General features: G+C 41.9%; 1 protein-coding gene across 2 annotated transcripts in view; it reads left to right on the top strand.

Annotated features, from left to right (window-relative positions):
- The first annotated feature begins 11,697 nt into the window (after positions 1–11,697).
- Positions 11,698–16,099, top strand: part of RIF1 (replication timing regulatory factor 1) — a 60,982-nt gene continuing 56,580 nt past the window's right edge. The window contains exons 1-4 of one of the 2 annotated variants that reach the window (XM_040441363.1): positions 11,698–11,999; positions 13,338–13,425; positions 15,099–15,217; positions 15,756–15,834. In XM_040441363.1, the coding sequence (XP_040297297.1) occupies positions 15,111–15,217; positions 15,756–15,834 (186 nt within the window). In that variant the 5' untranslated portion in view covers positions 11,698–11,999; positions 13,338–13,425; positions 15,099–15,110. The remainder of the gene's footprint in view (positions 12,000–13,337; positions 13,426–15,098; positions 15,218–15,755; positions 15,835–16,099) is intronic. The other variant, XM_040441364.1, reaches the window with a different exon arrangement.

The raw sequence follows: 16,099 nt of genomic DNA, 5'->3' as shown, positions 1-16,099 counted from the left end.
AAGGAAACCAGATGGGCATCACTGGGTGAGCTAACAGAGAGGTGGAATTTACAGAAACCGACACAGTTCCAATATATACAGGTTCTCAGCTATGTAAAGAGCATTATAAGTGATTTATCCAAGGAGGGGCAGAGAAACAAATTTGATTCCTTTTTAGGGCATAAGTGTAGAATGTCTATTTCAGAAATTTACATGATACTGAGGACAACCTGGGAAGATCAGTTAGCAGTCAACTTGTTCAAAAAATGGGAAAATCAGCTAGGGGTGGCGGAACTGGAATCAGTTGCCCGGACAGGTATTCAGGCGCTCTATAAAGCAGTACCAAATGAACAGATGAGAGAAACTCACTTCAAGATCCTACATAGGGCAATATATGGATTTAATTTACCGCATTCCCCAGCTAAACCTGATAGGATGACTGCATGTCCGAAGTGCAACACGCCAGGGACAGATTTGTTTCACGGTATTTGGACCTGCCCTAGTTTGACGAGCTTCTGGTCTCAAGTGCTTACAACTATGAGAAAGCTAGGCAGTAAACGCTCAGAACTATCACCCCTTCTGGTTATATTCCAGGCAGAAGAAAAACAATCATCTGATGATGAAAGGGGTAGTGAGAAGAAGGGCCTGAATACACTTGAACATAAGATAATGTTGGAGGCAAAGAGATGCATATTAACGCAGTGGCTATCGGCAGACATTCCTAGAGTGGAAATGTGGTTGAATAGAGTTAAACGCTTATTTCATCTCGAATGGTGTGAGGCTGTCACCAGGAAAGAAATGTTGGGGAAGAAATTGTACAAAGTATGGAGGGGTTTCATGTTACAGTTTATTTCCAATTCAGAATATCCCTTATTGATGGAACCCTTCAAACTTACAGCGTGGTACCTACAGGAGGATCTGAAGGACCAGTTGGGGGATCTGAAAGTGTGAAAACTTAAATAAAAAGGTTTTAAGTAAAGATAGTGAGACGTTCATAGTAACCGAGATGTTCAGATAAGACAAAAAGGGGATAAGGAGGGGGGATGAGAAGGGAGATATAGGGGAGGGGGTAGGGAGCCAGGGGGGGGAGGAATAAGGCAGTATTAAAGAAAGTTCATATGTTTTTGAATTGTTGAGGTAAAGATTTATTTTCAGCCGGAATTGCTATTTACAAAATTAACGTGCTAAATGTTAAATAAAGCAGAATATATTGGCTATTATGGGAGGGGGGGGGGGGGGGGAGGGAGAAAGAATTAAAGGGGAAAAAAATATTTGCTTGTCATGAATAGAATGTCAGATTGCTATGATGTTTTTTTTTAAATGACATGTATGTACAGTATGCATGTACTTTATTTTCCCTGAATAAAAACGTATTTAAAAAAAAAGGGGTGTATGTGAAGAGAGGTTGTCCTCAGAAATTCGAGAAATTATGGAGTGATTGATTATCTCATACTCATGTGGTTATTTAAGTTCTTAATGGGTTCACGACTTGTTTATGGGGAGAGGAGGGGGGGGTATGGGGGGGTATGGGGGGGGATGGGAGGGTGTTAGGATATATGCACCTTTTGTCTTAATGTTTGATCCTACATGTATACAAGCTATGTACAGCTATATGACGATATTGTGTGAAGTTATCATTAGATATCGCTGTACACTGATTTCACATTTTGAAAGAAAAAGACAATGTAATGTTTTGCAATATGATGCATTTATTGGATCAATAAAAACGATTTGATTTAAAATCGAAAAAAAAAAAAAAACGCAAGGGGAGCAATGCTCCACTCCTACATGGTAAAAAAGCGATGGGGGGAGCTTCAAAGTGGCAGAATGGGACAAGTTTCATCTCGAGTGCTCTGCACCCTAAGAGAAGACGTGGCCTGTCCGAATAGAGTCCACATTTAAATTTCAGGTTTTTCTCTGGTTGCTACGGGCAAAAAAACCATGTTGGGCATTGGACATAATTTATAAGCATGAAAACAGCATCATATCTGGTAACATGATAACTCGATCGAGAAGCCAGACACCAGGCAGCCGTCTACACGTCCTAATTCAGCAGCAGAGGATGGGAAAAAACTGAAAAATGAAAAAAATAAATAATTAGGAGCCATTTTTCAGCTTCATAATTTTATGCGATATTACTGTATGCGACCTCATTCAGTTCAATGGTCAGCGATAGGAGTCACGGTCATGATCACCGTGTAACCCCAGCTGTAAGTCTGATGGTGTCCACCCTGCTATTATTTGTCTGTTCCTATGACTATGTCTCTCCTCTTCTCCTCTGCACTCCCCACTGAACTTCAAAGAGTTATATCTCAGGCTGTATGTTGTCTAACTCCTGGTCTTATTTTAAAGCTTTTTTTTATTTTTTTATTCAAAATTACAATATTACAAAAAAAATTACTATTTTAAATTCCAAATAACCACCAATTTCCCACCCCTCCCTACCCTTGCGATGCGTCTCAAAGACCCTCTACCATCCCACTCAAACAGAAAAAGCGAAGGAAAAGAAGGACCAAAAAAGAGAGAATAATGGAAAAAGAAAAAGAAATCATGAAAGCGGCAACATAGAATTGGGGACAAGAAGGATTAAAGGGAACCTGTCACCGGGATTTTGTGTATAGAGCTGGGGACATGGGCTGCTAGATGGCCGCTAGCACATCCGCAATACCCAGTCCCCATAGCTCTGTGTGCTTTTATTGTGTATAAAACCGATTTGATACATATGCAAATTAACATGAGATGAGTCAGAGCTTGAAAATATGACTCTTCTCTGGTCACACAAGTAAGATATGACTCTTTTATGTTAATTTGCATATGTATCAAATCTTTTTTTTTACACAATAAAAGCACACAGAGCTATGGGGACTGGACATTGCGGATGTGCTAGCGGCCATCTAGCAACCCATGTCCTCAGCTCTATACCCAAAATCCCGGTGACAGGTTCCCTTTAAGGCCTCCAGGAATTCCATATCTTAGTCCACTTCTCCTGACTATTTCTTTGCCTATATAGGACATTCTCATAATTTTTAACCCTATTAACCAAGTTTATCCAAGTGTTCAAATTTGGAACATCTCGTGCGAACCAGACTCGAGTAATCAAAAGTCTCGCCAGGAACAGTATTCTATTCAAAAGTGGCTTCTTGTCTTTATTGCAATTTACCTTGGAGAGATCACTCAAAATGCAACATTCAACCATAAGTGGAGTCTCAATTTATGAGCAATAAAGTTATTGGACACGATCACAGCATATGTAGATGGTCAGCTGCAAAAAGGCCACACCGTGGACACTTAGAACTATCTCTTAACCCACACTTATTAAGCCATAAGGGCGTAACATATAATCTATGTAAAATATTAAATTGTATCACTACGTGATTAAAGTTATGTGATATTGTACTCAAATTCGCTAATATATTTCCCCATCCCTCTAATTGGATCCTTGGGCAGTCAACTCCCCAGACCCTTTGTCCTGGTGATTGTGTTTTAATAAATAGTGCCCTGAGTAATACTTTATACAAATGTGCAATTTTAACCCTGTGATCTAAATTCCCTAAAAAATCATTTAAAGAGGTAAAAAAAACTATCTCCAACAGGGATTTTTTCTTTACACTAGAAAGTGCAGAACGTAGTTGAAAATATCTAAACCAAGGCAAACCACCCATAGTCTCCCCTTGTGCTAACACCGAGAACAAAAGTATCTCTCTGTTCTTCACCACTTGTGTAACATATAAAATAAAAAATTTTTGCCAATACTGGTCTCCAGCTATTTTATCTAAACCTTGTAGTTAAGAATTATACCAAAGGGGAGTACACTGAAGAGATCCTGTTATTCCCAACCATCTTCTGAAAGTGTCCCATACCTTAGATAATAACTTTTTAGCTTCTCTATACTCCTGTTGCATATCAATCAAATGCCCCAATTCCAATAATGTGAATATATTATTATACGGAGATCTTCTCACCAGAGTGGTACACAGTAGACTTTTCTTCCATTCGCAATAAAGCCATAGTTGCCCGGCTATAAAATAGCCCTTGATTCAAACCTCCCTGATCCAAGGGCTTATGTAAGTGTTCCATTTTAAGCCTTACCCTCTATCTTCTCCCCAACAAATCATTAATAATTCTCTCGATAAGCTTAAAGAACTTATCCTCTATCCATATAGGTGAATTCCTAAGGATATAGAGGAGCTGGGGCAGAATCACCATCTTGAGCAGGGAGACTCTGTCAGCCCTGGATAAGGGAATTCGGAGACATATCCCAATTTTTTACCTCAATTAAGTTAATAATGGCATCAAATTAAGCTGTAAAAAATTTCAATCTTAGGAGATATAGTCATGCCCACATATTGGAAAGAGTTAGAAACATTCAACATAGTCAAAATTCCCTCAGTAGAGAGTACAAAACTATCCACTGGCATAAGGGTGGTTTTTGACCAGTTTATATCTAGGCCTGAAACCTTACCAAAGGAATTAACTATATGGATGAGTCTTGAAAGAGTTGTATTGGTATGATTTATAAAAAATAAGACATCATCCGCATATAGAGAGATGCGGTCCTCCACCCCCATTGCTCCAAACCCTTTAATCTTAGAGTCCTACCTAACAGCCAGAGCTAAGGGCTCGATATAAATATCAAATAGTAGTCGGGAGAGAGGACAACCTTGGCGAGTGCCCCTATTCAAGGCAAAGCTCGCTGTTAAACTCCCATTAATGTTCAATCTTGCCAAGGGGGACCTATACAACAATTTGATCATATCTATAAATCTGTCTCCAAACCCCATCCTACCCAAAACCTTCCAAAGGAATCTTTACTCCACCCTGTCAAAAGCCTTGGAAGCATCCAAGGACAGGATGGAGCGAGAGACCCCCCCCCCCGGAAGACTGAATGTTCGTAAACAACCGATGAAGATATAATGGGTACCCTTATTTGGAATGAACCCGTTCTGATCTGGGTGTATAATTGAAGGAATAACCTTGGAGCGTCTTGTAGTCAGAATCCTTGAGAGAAGCTTTACATCAGTATTCAGTAAGAATATGGATCTATATGACCCCAAATCCAAAGGATCGTTACCTTTTTTTTAATATTAATGCTATTACAGCTTCTGTCATTGATTCCGGTAGGGTCCCATCTTTTAACCCCTTCAGGACACAGCCTTATTTTTGCAAATCTGACCAGTGTCACTTTAAGTGCTGATAACTTTAAAACGCTTTGACTTATCCAGCCTATTCTGAGACTGTTTTTTCGTCACATATTGTACTTCATGACACTGGTAAAATAAAGTCCAAAAAATTCATTTTTATTTATAAAAAAATACCAAATACCAAATTTACCAAAAATTTGTAAAAAATTGCAAATTTCCAAGTTTCAATTTCTCTACTTCTATAATACATAGTAATACCTCCAAAAACAGTTATTACGTTACATTCCCCATATGTCTACTTCATGTTTGGATCATTTTGGGAATGATATTTTATTTTTTGGGGATGTTACAAGGCTTAGAAGTTTAGAAGCAAATCTTGAAATTTTTCAGAAATTTTCAAAAACCCAATTTTTGCGAGGCTTACATAATAGAAACCACCCAAAAATGACCCCATTCTATAAACTACACCCCTCAAGGTATTAAAAACAGAGTTTACAAACTTTGTTAACCCTTTAGGTGTTCCACAAGAATTAATGGAAAATAGAGATACAATTTCAAAATTTCACATTTTTGGCAGATTTTCCATTTTAATAATTTTTTTCCAGTTACAAATCAAGGGTTAACAGCCAAACCAAGCTCAATATTTATGGCCCTGATTCTGTAGTTTACAGAAACACCCCATATGTGGTCGTAAACCGCTGTACGGGCACACGGCAGGGCACAGAAGGAAAGGAATGCTATACGGTTTTTGGAAGGCAGGTTTTGCTGGACTGGTTTTCTTGACACCATGTCCCATTTGAAGCCCCCCTGATGCACCCCTAGAGTAGAAACTCCATAAAAGTGACCCCATCTAAGAAACTACACCCCTCAAGGTATTCAAAACTGATTTTACAAACGTCGTTAACCCTTTAGGTGTTCCACAAAAAATTATGGTAAATAGAGATACAATTTAAAAATTTCACTTTTTTGGCAGATTTTCAATTTTAATCCATTTTTCCCAGTAACAAAGCAAGGGTTAACAGCCAAACAAAACTCAATATTTATGGCCCTGATTCTGTAGTTTACAGAAACACCCCATATGTGGTCGTAAACCGCTGTGCGGGCACATGGCAGGGCGCAGAAGGAAAGGAATGCCATACGGTTTTCTTGACACCATGTCCCATTTGAAGCCCCCCTGATGCAACCCTAGATTAGAAACTCCATAAAAGTGACCCCATCTAAGAAACTACACCCCTCAAGGTATTCAAAACTGATTTTACAAACGTCGTTAACCCATTAGGTGTTCCACAAGAGTTATTGGCAAATGGAGATGAAATTTCAGAATTTCAATTTTTTAGCAAATTTTCCATTTTAATAAATTTTTCCCAGTAACGAATCAAGGGTTAACAGCCAAACAAAACTCAATATTTATGGCCCTGATTCTTTAGTTTACAGAAACACCCCATATGTGGTCGTAAACTGCTGTACGGGCACACGGCAGGGCGCAGAAGTAAAGGAATGCTATACGGTTTTTGGAAAGCAGATTTTGCTGGACTGTTTTTTTTGACACCATGTCCCATTTGAAGCCCCCCTGATGCACCCCTAGAGTAGAAACTCCAAAAAAGTGACCACATTTTAGAAACTACGGGATAGGGTGGCAGTTTTGTTGGTACTAGTTTAGGGTACATATGATTTTTGGTTGCTCTATATTACACTTTTTGTGAGGCAAGGTAACAAGAAATAGCTGTTTTGGCACCGTTTTTATTTTTTGTTATTTACAACATTCATCTGACAGGTTAGATAATGTGACATTTTTATAGACCAGGTTGTCACGGATGCGGCGATACCTAATATGTATACTTTTTTATTTATTTATGTAAGTTTTACACAATGATTTCTTTTTTTAAACAAAAAAATCATGTTTTAGTGTTTCCATAGTCTGAGAGCCATAATTTTTTCAGTTTTTGGGCGATTACCTTGGGTAGGGTATGATTTTTGTGAGATGAGATGACGGTTTTATTGGCACTATTTTGGGGTGCGTATGACTTTTTGATCGCTTGCTATTACACTTTTTGTGATGTAAGGTGACAAAAAATTGCTTTTTTTACACCGTTTTTATTTTTTTACGATATTCACCTGAGGGGTTAGGTCATGTGATATTCTTATAGAGCAAGTTATTACGGACGCTGCGATACCTAATATGTATACTTTTTTTTTTTTTATGTAAGTTTTACACAATGATTTCATTTTTGAAGCAAAAAAAATCATGTTTTAGTGTTTCCATAGTCTGAGAGCCATAATTTTTTTCAGTTTTTGGGCGATTACCTTGGGTAGGGTATGATTTTTGCGGGATGAGATGACGGTTTTATTGGAAATATTTTGGGGTGACAAAAAATTGTTTATTTAGCACAGTTTTTATTTTAAATTTTTTACGGTGTTCATCTGAGGGGTTAGGTCAAGTGATATTTTTATAGAGCCGGTCGATACGGACGCGGCGATACCTAATATGTATACTTTTTTTTATTTATGTAAGTTTTACACAATATTATCATTTTTGAAACAAAAGAAAAATTATGTTTTAGTGTCTCCATATTCTGAGAGCCATAGTTTTTTCAGTTTTCGGGCGATTATCTTAGGTAGGGTCTCATTTTTTGCAGGATGAGATGACTGTTTGATTGGCACTATTTTGGTGTGCATATGACTTTTTGATCGCTTGCTATTACACTTTTTGTTATGTAAGGTGGAAAAAATATGGTTTATTGAGCACAGTTTTTATTTTTTACGGTGTTCATCTGAGGGGTTAGGTTATGTGATATTTTTATAGAGTCGGTCGATACGGATGCGGCGATACCTAATATGTATACTTTTTTTATTTATGTAAGTTTTACACAATAACAGCTTTTTTAAAACAAAAAAAATGATGTTTTAGTGTCTCTATATTCTGAGCCATAGTTTTTTTTTATTTTTTGGGCGATTGTCTCAGGTAGGGGCTCATTTTTTGCAGGATGAGGTGACGGTTAATTTGGTACTATTTTGGTGGGAAAACGTCTTTTTGATCGCTTGCTGTTGTACTTTTTGTGATGTAAGGTGACAAAAAAATGGTTTATTTAGCACAGTTTTTATTTTTTTACGGTGTTCATCTGAGGGGTTAGGTCATGTGATATTTTTATAGAGCCGGTCGATATGGACGCGGCGATACCAAATATGTATACTTTTTTTTTTTACCAATTTTTTTTAACTTTATTTGGGGAAAATGACGTTTTTGTTTATTTTTACTTAAAACTTTTAATTTTTTGGGGGGAAAACTTTTTTTTCACGTTATTTTTTGTCCCACTTTGGGACTTGAACTTTTTGGGGTCTAATCCTTTACAATGCATTCCAATACTTCTGTATTGGAATGCATTGGCTGTATGAGTAATACTGTGTGTATTACTCATACAGCTTCCGGCCTGTGAGATCCAGGGGGCTGGATCTCACAGGCTCGTCACCGGAAGGCAGCACGATTCCTTCCTTAGGCATCGTGCTGCCTTCCATGCCATCAGGTCCCCCCTACAGCCGCATGGGGACCCGATGGCACCCCCGATCGCTGCTGCAAACCGCAGGTAAAGCCGCTCACCGACACGGGGGGGGGGGGTCGCGGGACCCCCCTTGCATATAGCCAAGGTGCCTGCTCAACGATTTGAGCAGGCACCGAGTTTTGATCCCCGCCCGCCGGTGATCGGAAATACACAGGACGTACCCGTACGCCCTATGTCCTTAAGTACCAGGACATCAGGGCATACTGGTACGCCCTGTGTCCTGAAGAGGTTAATGAGTCATCAAATACCTTCAGTAGACTAGGGAGAATTGTAGCTGGCCAGCTAATACCTGTCCTAGGCTGCTAACATAGCTTATATGTTTATACAGCTAAATCCTCCAATAACCTTAATACAGTTCCTATGTTTGTGTGTTAAAGACAAAAGCAGAGTTATTTACAGTGACTTCATGTTTGGATGTCATATAACTGTTATATATATTGTGTTGACAGGAGCAGAAAAGATAATATGCCTTTAAGATTCATTATATAATGTAAGGTAAGCTCAATGACACAGCACAAACAACAGAAAGCATAGAGTTAAACTGCTGTTGTTGGGCAGGAGTCTAAACCAATCACAGCCAGCCTCATACACAGCAAGAGTTTTGACCAATCACAGTCAGCCACACGCACAGCCTGTGTGGGAAATTCCCCTAGCAAGAGCGGCTGGAATCATTATTCACCAGAGAGAGGAGCTGAACAGACATTCACTCCACTAAGAGCTGTGTTTTATGGAAGCAAGAGGCCAAAATAGGTATCTAAAACAGTTATATAATGTTCCTACTGTTAATATAGTCATTAGAACTGTATACTAAATTAGTTATATATGTGTTTACTTACAGTTCCACCAATTGAAAACTATAAATACCATACAAACAATTGCAAACTACAAAGTTTACAATCCAAATTCAAATTCCATATTGCAATCCAAATTGCATACAACCATACCAGATCATACTCAACCAATCTGCATATAGTTACTGCTAACTGCATACTGTACTGCAAATTGCGACCAAATTCAGCAAGTAGAACTATTAGTTAGACCTCAGATATACCTCTCAGAGAGATCATAAAGTGCTTAAATAACTTAAAGTGAGAGTACAGATACTGAAGAGAGAAATATATCCACCATTTTCTGTTGAATGACAAGACTGAACAGTTGAACTACCATCCTATGCATACCGCCATTTTGTGAATCTTTATGTAACACATGTTTTATACATGGATTATCTGCTGTGGAGGCGGCAGTGTTATATGGAGAAAAGTTGAAGTTAATAAAGAAGTTATTTCAAGCATTTGGTGTGCTCTTTAAACCTACTGTTTCCATAGTACGGCGTTAGAGGAATTACAGAGTACTAGACAGTCTGGTTAGACTAAAAAGTCAGAGATATCAGAATCATATACCCAGCACCCCGCCTCAATGACAGGGCGCAGCGATCAGCCGAACCGCGTCAATTAACCCCTCATGTGGGTCATAGAGGCCGGGTATGTGATACCACCGACACCCGCAGCTTACATTTGTATTTAAGGGTTAATCATATGCATTGGTGGTGCATTGCACCCCCCTCTTCATTGTTATATGCATTGGTGGCAGTGGCCACAGGGTCCCCTCCCCCCTTCTTCATTGGTGGCAGTGGCAGCTTCCGATCGGAGCCCCGGCAGTGAAATTGCTGGGTCCGATCGGTTACCATGGCAGCCAGGACACTACTGAAGCCTTCCATGGCTGCCATGGTAAGCTCACTGCTGCTGTGTGCACAAAGCCCAGGGCAGCAGGGAGAGTGTAAAGTCTCTATTAGGTCTCTAGATCTCTATTAGGACAAGGGTTCTAGCCCCCTAATAGTTATTAAAGGGGTTGTCTCATCATAGACGATGAGGGCATATCGCTAGGATATGCCCTCATTGTCTTATATCGCACCTATATCGAGAACTGAGCCCCGCAAGGTGGTGGCTGGAGGACTCCGGTCCGGCCACCACCAAGCCGGCTCCCTATAGAAGTGAATGGGAGTGTATCGCGCATGCGCGGCCCCCGCTTCCATAGATTACTATGGGGCCGACGGAAATAGTCGAGCCAGCGCTCGGCTATTTTCGTCGGGCCCATAGAAAATGAATGGAGGGCACGCATGCGCAGTGCACCCTCCTTCACTTGCAGGGCGCCGTTCTCGATATCGGACCCGCACCTAAAAGTCAATGGGGGCATATACTAGCAATATGCCCCCATTGTCCATGATGAGATAACCCCTTTAAATAAAAAGTTTTTAAAAAGTTTTAAAAAAAACACCTAAATATAAAAAATCTTAATCACGCTCTTTCCCAATTTTACATATACAAATATATTAATATTAAAAAAATAAACAAATTAGGTCTGAACTATTAAAAAATATCTCATATGCGGTGAACGCCGTAACAGAAAAAAAAATAAACGCATGATTTGTCATTTTTTAGTCATCTCATCCTCATAGGACTGTTCTAGAATGGGACAGACGCTCCACAAAATATGGATCGCACACAGCTTTTTTGGTGTTTTATTTTTTTTGCATGGTATCGAATGGTATCGAGTATCGAATCAAAATTTTGGTATGGTGACAACCCTAAATAGGACATGTTCTATTTTTTGTGTAACGGCCTTGTGGACATACGGACACGGAATGCACACGGTGTCATTTCTGGGTTTTTTGGGGGCCCCATTGAAGTGAATGGTTCTGCATACGGGCCACAAAAAAATAACAAAACAGAACTGACAAGGACAAAAAGTAGGTTTATGTGCATGAGCTCTTATGGAGATGCCCTTTAAATCCACAACATATTGGGATCACGGCTGAACTGTCAGAGGTATAAAAAAAAAAAAAAAAAAAAAAGTAAAAGCTCAGCTGAGAATAAAGTGTAATGGCTCCGAAATATCTATTTATCTGCCCGTGACTACTGGGGTTAGTGCTGCAAATAGAGAACGACACGTCCCATCGATCAGCTCTGCGTTCCACTATCCACTGCCCATGTCTTCCTATATGTCCAGCTCTGACCGGCGTATCGATGTGCTCGGCTCTCCATTCAGCAGATTCTCTGCACGCTCTCCTCTCCTGTCTGTCTTCCCATCGATTCGCTCGACCTATCGATTATCTGTTTATGTCAATGCCCATCGACCAGTTCGTCGCTCCACTACCCCGCCTCCTGCTTTCTGTCCAATCTGGCGCCATTTTAGTCGGCGGGAGCTGAAGGGGGAGGCGTCAGCAGAGCGCGGGTAAATCAGGAGGGGACGGCAGCAGCGGCTGAGGACGGCGGTGCTCGTGGGCCCCGACAGGAGAGTGTGTTGCCTCCCCGGTCTTGTTGATGTAAGGACTGGTGAGGGGATTGGGGACCCCCCCATCCCCCCGCGGGGCTGTAGTTATGGGGAGTTGGTGTCATCGACTCAGGTGTCTGCAGGACTTCATGTCAGCTGCGGGTTGTTAGTTTGTGTGTGGTAAAGAGGTTCTGCAGCAGCTGCGGTGGGGGTGGTAAGAGGTATGCCTATGGAGCACCAATGACCAGGGTTTGCGTGTAGGACTACAACTCTCAGCATGCCCAGACAGCTTAATCCATTGAAGTGCAGTTAATTGGTTTCATGTGACTACTTAAAGGGGATGTCTGTATTGGGATCTATGGCTGCCGTAGACGGGGTGACCGGCTGGTTATTGCCCAGGTTGTCATGTGACAGCTGACTCAGGACATCCCCTTTAACTGGACACCGTAGCTCCTCCGCGATGTGGCGCGCTTCTCCTGTGCTGTGTTTCTGGCCTCAGCGCTGACACTGCGCTCCCTTACGGGTCCCTCCCTTCTAATGTCAGTGTTAGTGGGGTTTTTTTTTTGTCATTTGGTGGGTTGGCGGGTCCGTTCCCTTTAAGAGTTTATCCTCTGACCTCTGTTTGGTTTGCGCCCCGTCCGTGTTTTCTTTTTTCTTTGCAGGACACATTAGGCTGCGTTCACAGTAGCGTTAAGAAATCGGGAAGTTCATCGGATCTGGGATGGCCAGATAATACCGCGGACCGCGGGATCCCTATTGACTTCAGTGGGATTCAGTAGAAATGCCGGCTGTCGGTCGGATAAGATTTTGTTCAGCTGAAAGTCGTAGTTTTGCCGGAAACCGTCCGAATATCATTGTAATCAGTGGGTGTTCGACGGTTCCCGGCTATGCCGGATCTGTCGGAGTCTGGCAGGCTGTCCCTCTGCTGGGTTTCTTAAAGGGGTTTTCTGGGCTTTTACTATTGATGACCTCAGGAAAGGTCATCAGTATCAGATTGGCGGGAGCCTGACACCTGGCACCTCTGCCGAGAAGCTGCCCGAGGAGATGGTGCCCGCAGTGTCTGTCCTGCTTGCCGTTGCTGTCTATGGCAAAGACCGCAGACCTACAGCAGCGAACAGGAAGAGAGACGGCACCTGTGCACTGCGCGCGCCGTCTCCTCATACAGAAGATCGGGGTGCCAAGAGTCGGACCCCCTGCCGATCTGATATCGATGAGCTATTCTGAAGAGAGGTCATCAATAATAAAAGGCCAGAGAACCCCTTTAATTCTATTGTGTAGTCTGTCGTGCTGTCCTGCAAAAAAGCGTGCACAGACAGAAAGCTGGTGAAATGGAGGCCAAAGTCTGTACGTGCTACGTGGATACTAACGCTGCGTCTCTTGTTGTTGCCAGGGGTTCTCTCAGCCGAAGCCTTGCCAATTAGCCGACTGTTGGAGGAGCTGCCCTCTAGGTGGACAACCTTCTCATAGGAGCTCTCCAGGTAACGTGTGTTCACTGTGAGGGTGGTGCATAAATCCTGTCCTTTAAGGCTGTGTTCACACGGGCGAGATTTCCGCGCGGGTGCAATGCGGTAGGTGAACGTATTGCACCCGCACAGAATCCCGACCCATTCATTTCTATGGGGCTGTTCAGATGAGCGGTGATTTTCACGCATCACTTGTGCGTTGCGTGAAAATCGCAGCATGCTCTATATTCTGCGTTTTTCACGCAACGCAGGCCCCATAGAAGTGAATGGGGTTGCGTGAAAATCGCAAGCAAGTGCAGATGCGGTGCGATTTTCACGCACGGTTGCTAGTAGACGATCGGGATGGGGACCCGATCATTATTAGTTTCCCTTATAACATGGTTATAAGGGAAAATAATAGCATTCTGAATACAGAATGCATAGTAAAACAGCGCTGGAGGGGTTAAAAATAAAAAATAATTTAACTCCCCTTAGTCCACTTGATCGCGCAGCCCGGCTTCTCTTCTGTCTCCTTTGCTGAACAGGACCTGTGGTGAGCATTAATTACCGGTAAAGGACCTTTGGTGACGTCACTTCGGTCATCACATGGTACGTCACATGATCTTTTACCATGGTGATGGATCATGTGATGAGCGGAGTGACGTCACCACAGGTCCTGTTCAGCAAAGAAGACAGAAGGAGATGCCGGTCTGCGTGATCAAGTGGACTAAGGGGAGTTAAATTTTTATTTTATTTTTTAACCCCTCCAGCGCTGTTTTACTATGCAGTCTGTATTCAGAATGCTATTATTTTCCCTTTATAACCATGTTATAAGGGAAAATAATACAATCTACAGAACACCGATCCCAAAACCCGAACTTCTGTGAAGAAGTTCGGGTTTGGGTACCAAACATGCGCGTTTTTTCTCACGAGTGCAAAACGCAATAAAATGTTTTGCACTCGCGCGGAAAAATCGCGGGTGTTCCCGTAACGCACCCGCACATTTTCCCGCAATGCCCGTGTGAACCCAGCCTAAGGCCTCCTGCGCACGGCCGTGAGTGTTTTGCGGTCTTCAAATCGTGGCTCAACAACACTCAGATCCCGGCCATGTGCTCGCTACCTTTTATTTTATTTTATTTTATTTTTTTCCAAACTGCTCTAGAAAAGTCCTATCCTTGTCCTCAAAAACGGACAAGCCTAGAACATGTTGTTCAATCTTTCTTGTGGACGCTGTGCTGTCTCTACCTTTTGCGGCAAAAAATGTGGATAGGATGTGGACCGAACGTGCGGTCCTGCGCGTGATCCCTAAGATTACAGCTCTGTCTCAAAGGCCGCAGAATATGGACAACATATCTGTATGGCCGTACCAGTACATGGACATCTGGGCACCTGTGGAGCACGTCTGCTTCTTGGTCAGATGTTGTGGTCCCTGACATTTCCATTTATTGACTGAATTAATCTAGTAGGTACGGACAAGAATAGGGCATGTTTGTTCGGTGCCAGGGAACGGAGCAATGGATGCGGACAGCATGCGGCCTCATTGAAGTGGATAGGTCTGCACCCGAGCCGCAAAAACTGCGGCTCGGATGCAGACCAGAACAACGGTCGTGTGCATGAGGCCTAAGCCTGATGTTTTTTTTTTTATTTTATTTTTTCAAACTAAAGTTTGTAGATATTTTTATTTATTTTATTTTTTTCACCCCCCAAAGATTTAAAAAAAAATGGCTGCTGTTTTAGATGATTCACAATTGGTGCCTTTACTGGAGACTTTAGAGGACTCCTCTACCTCACACACAGAAAAGACTGATGCCTACCTCTCCACTGCCAAGTGAGTGACCAGTTACTGAATTGAATGTAAACTTGTCAGCTGAATCACTAGTGCCAATGTACTGTGATTGCCCATATTGTCTCCTATACGGGTTTGATTCATTTTTCCATCACGTTATACACTGCTTGTATCCAGGGGTTATGACTACCCTGCAATCCAGCAGTGGTGGACGCGCTTGCACACTATAGGACAAGGCTCCTGCCTCTCTGACGGCAGGAGTGTTCATAGGCTGGCGTTTTGTTTATTATACTGTGCAAGCGCGGCCACCGCTGCTGGATTGCAGAGTGGTCATAACCCCTGGATATCAGCAGTGTATATTGTGATGGAAAAATGAATCCAGCCAGCAAAGGAGGCAATATGGACAATCACAATACATTAGTAAGTTCCTTGTATTAACTTTCTGCCATTTGCTGTAGTGAGACAACCCCTTAAGAACACTGTACTGCTTCAGAGCTGATAAAGCATCTGCTGTGTCTGGTTCGCCTTCATGAGAATCAAAAACCTATTTTTTTTATTTATCTTTATTCTCTTGATCTAGCCGCCTTAGTGGAGAGGATGGCAAAGAGTTCACAGCTCTGGTTGCAAAAAACTTCTCACGTCTTTTCAACGTTTTTAAGGTACGACTATTGATTTTGCCTGTTGCCAAATAAAACTCTAACATCAAAGTATAGTTGCTGAGTAGTGACACTTTTGACTGGCATTGAAGAAATGTGAGCGGGTCATCAGTTTGTGTGCAATCTCTTTTGTGTCCTTCAGTGCCCCTTTGGCACAGCATTGCTACCACTATGTTGGGACTGGGAGGCACCTAGGGATCTGGTGAGAAAATGTCTTGCCAGTCAGACCCCACAGAGCAGTCCTGGCTTTCCTAGTGGCAACCAGTAG

Source organism: Bufo bufo, chromosome 7 (genome assembly GCF_905171765.1).
Source record: "Bufo bufo chromosome 7, aBufBuf1.1, whole genome shotgun sequence".
Lineage (NCBI taxonomy): Eukaryota > Metazoa > Chordata > Amphibia > Anura > Bufonidae > Bufo > Bufo bufo.
Note: the sequence above shows the minus strand (reverse complement) of the source record. Positions and strands in the feature narration are given on the sequence as shown.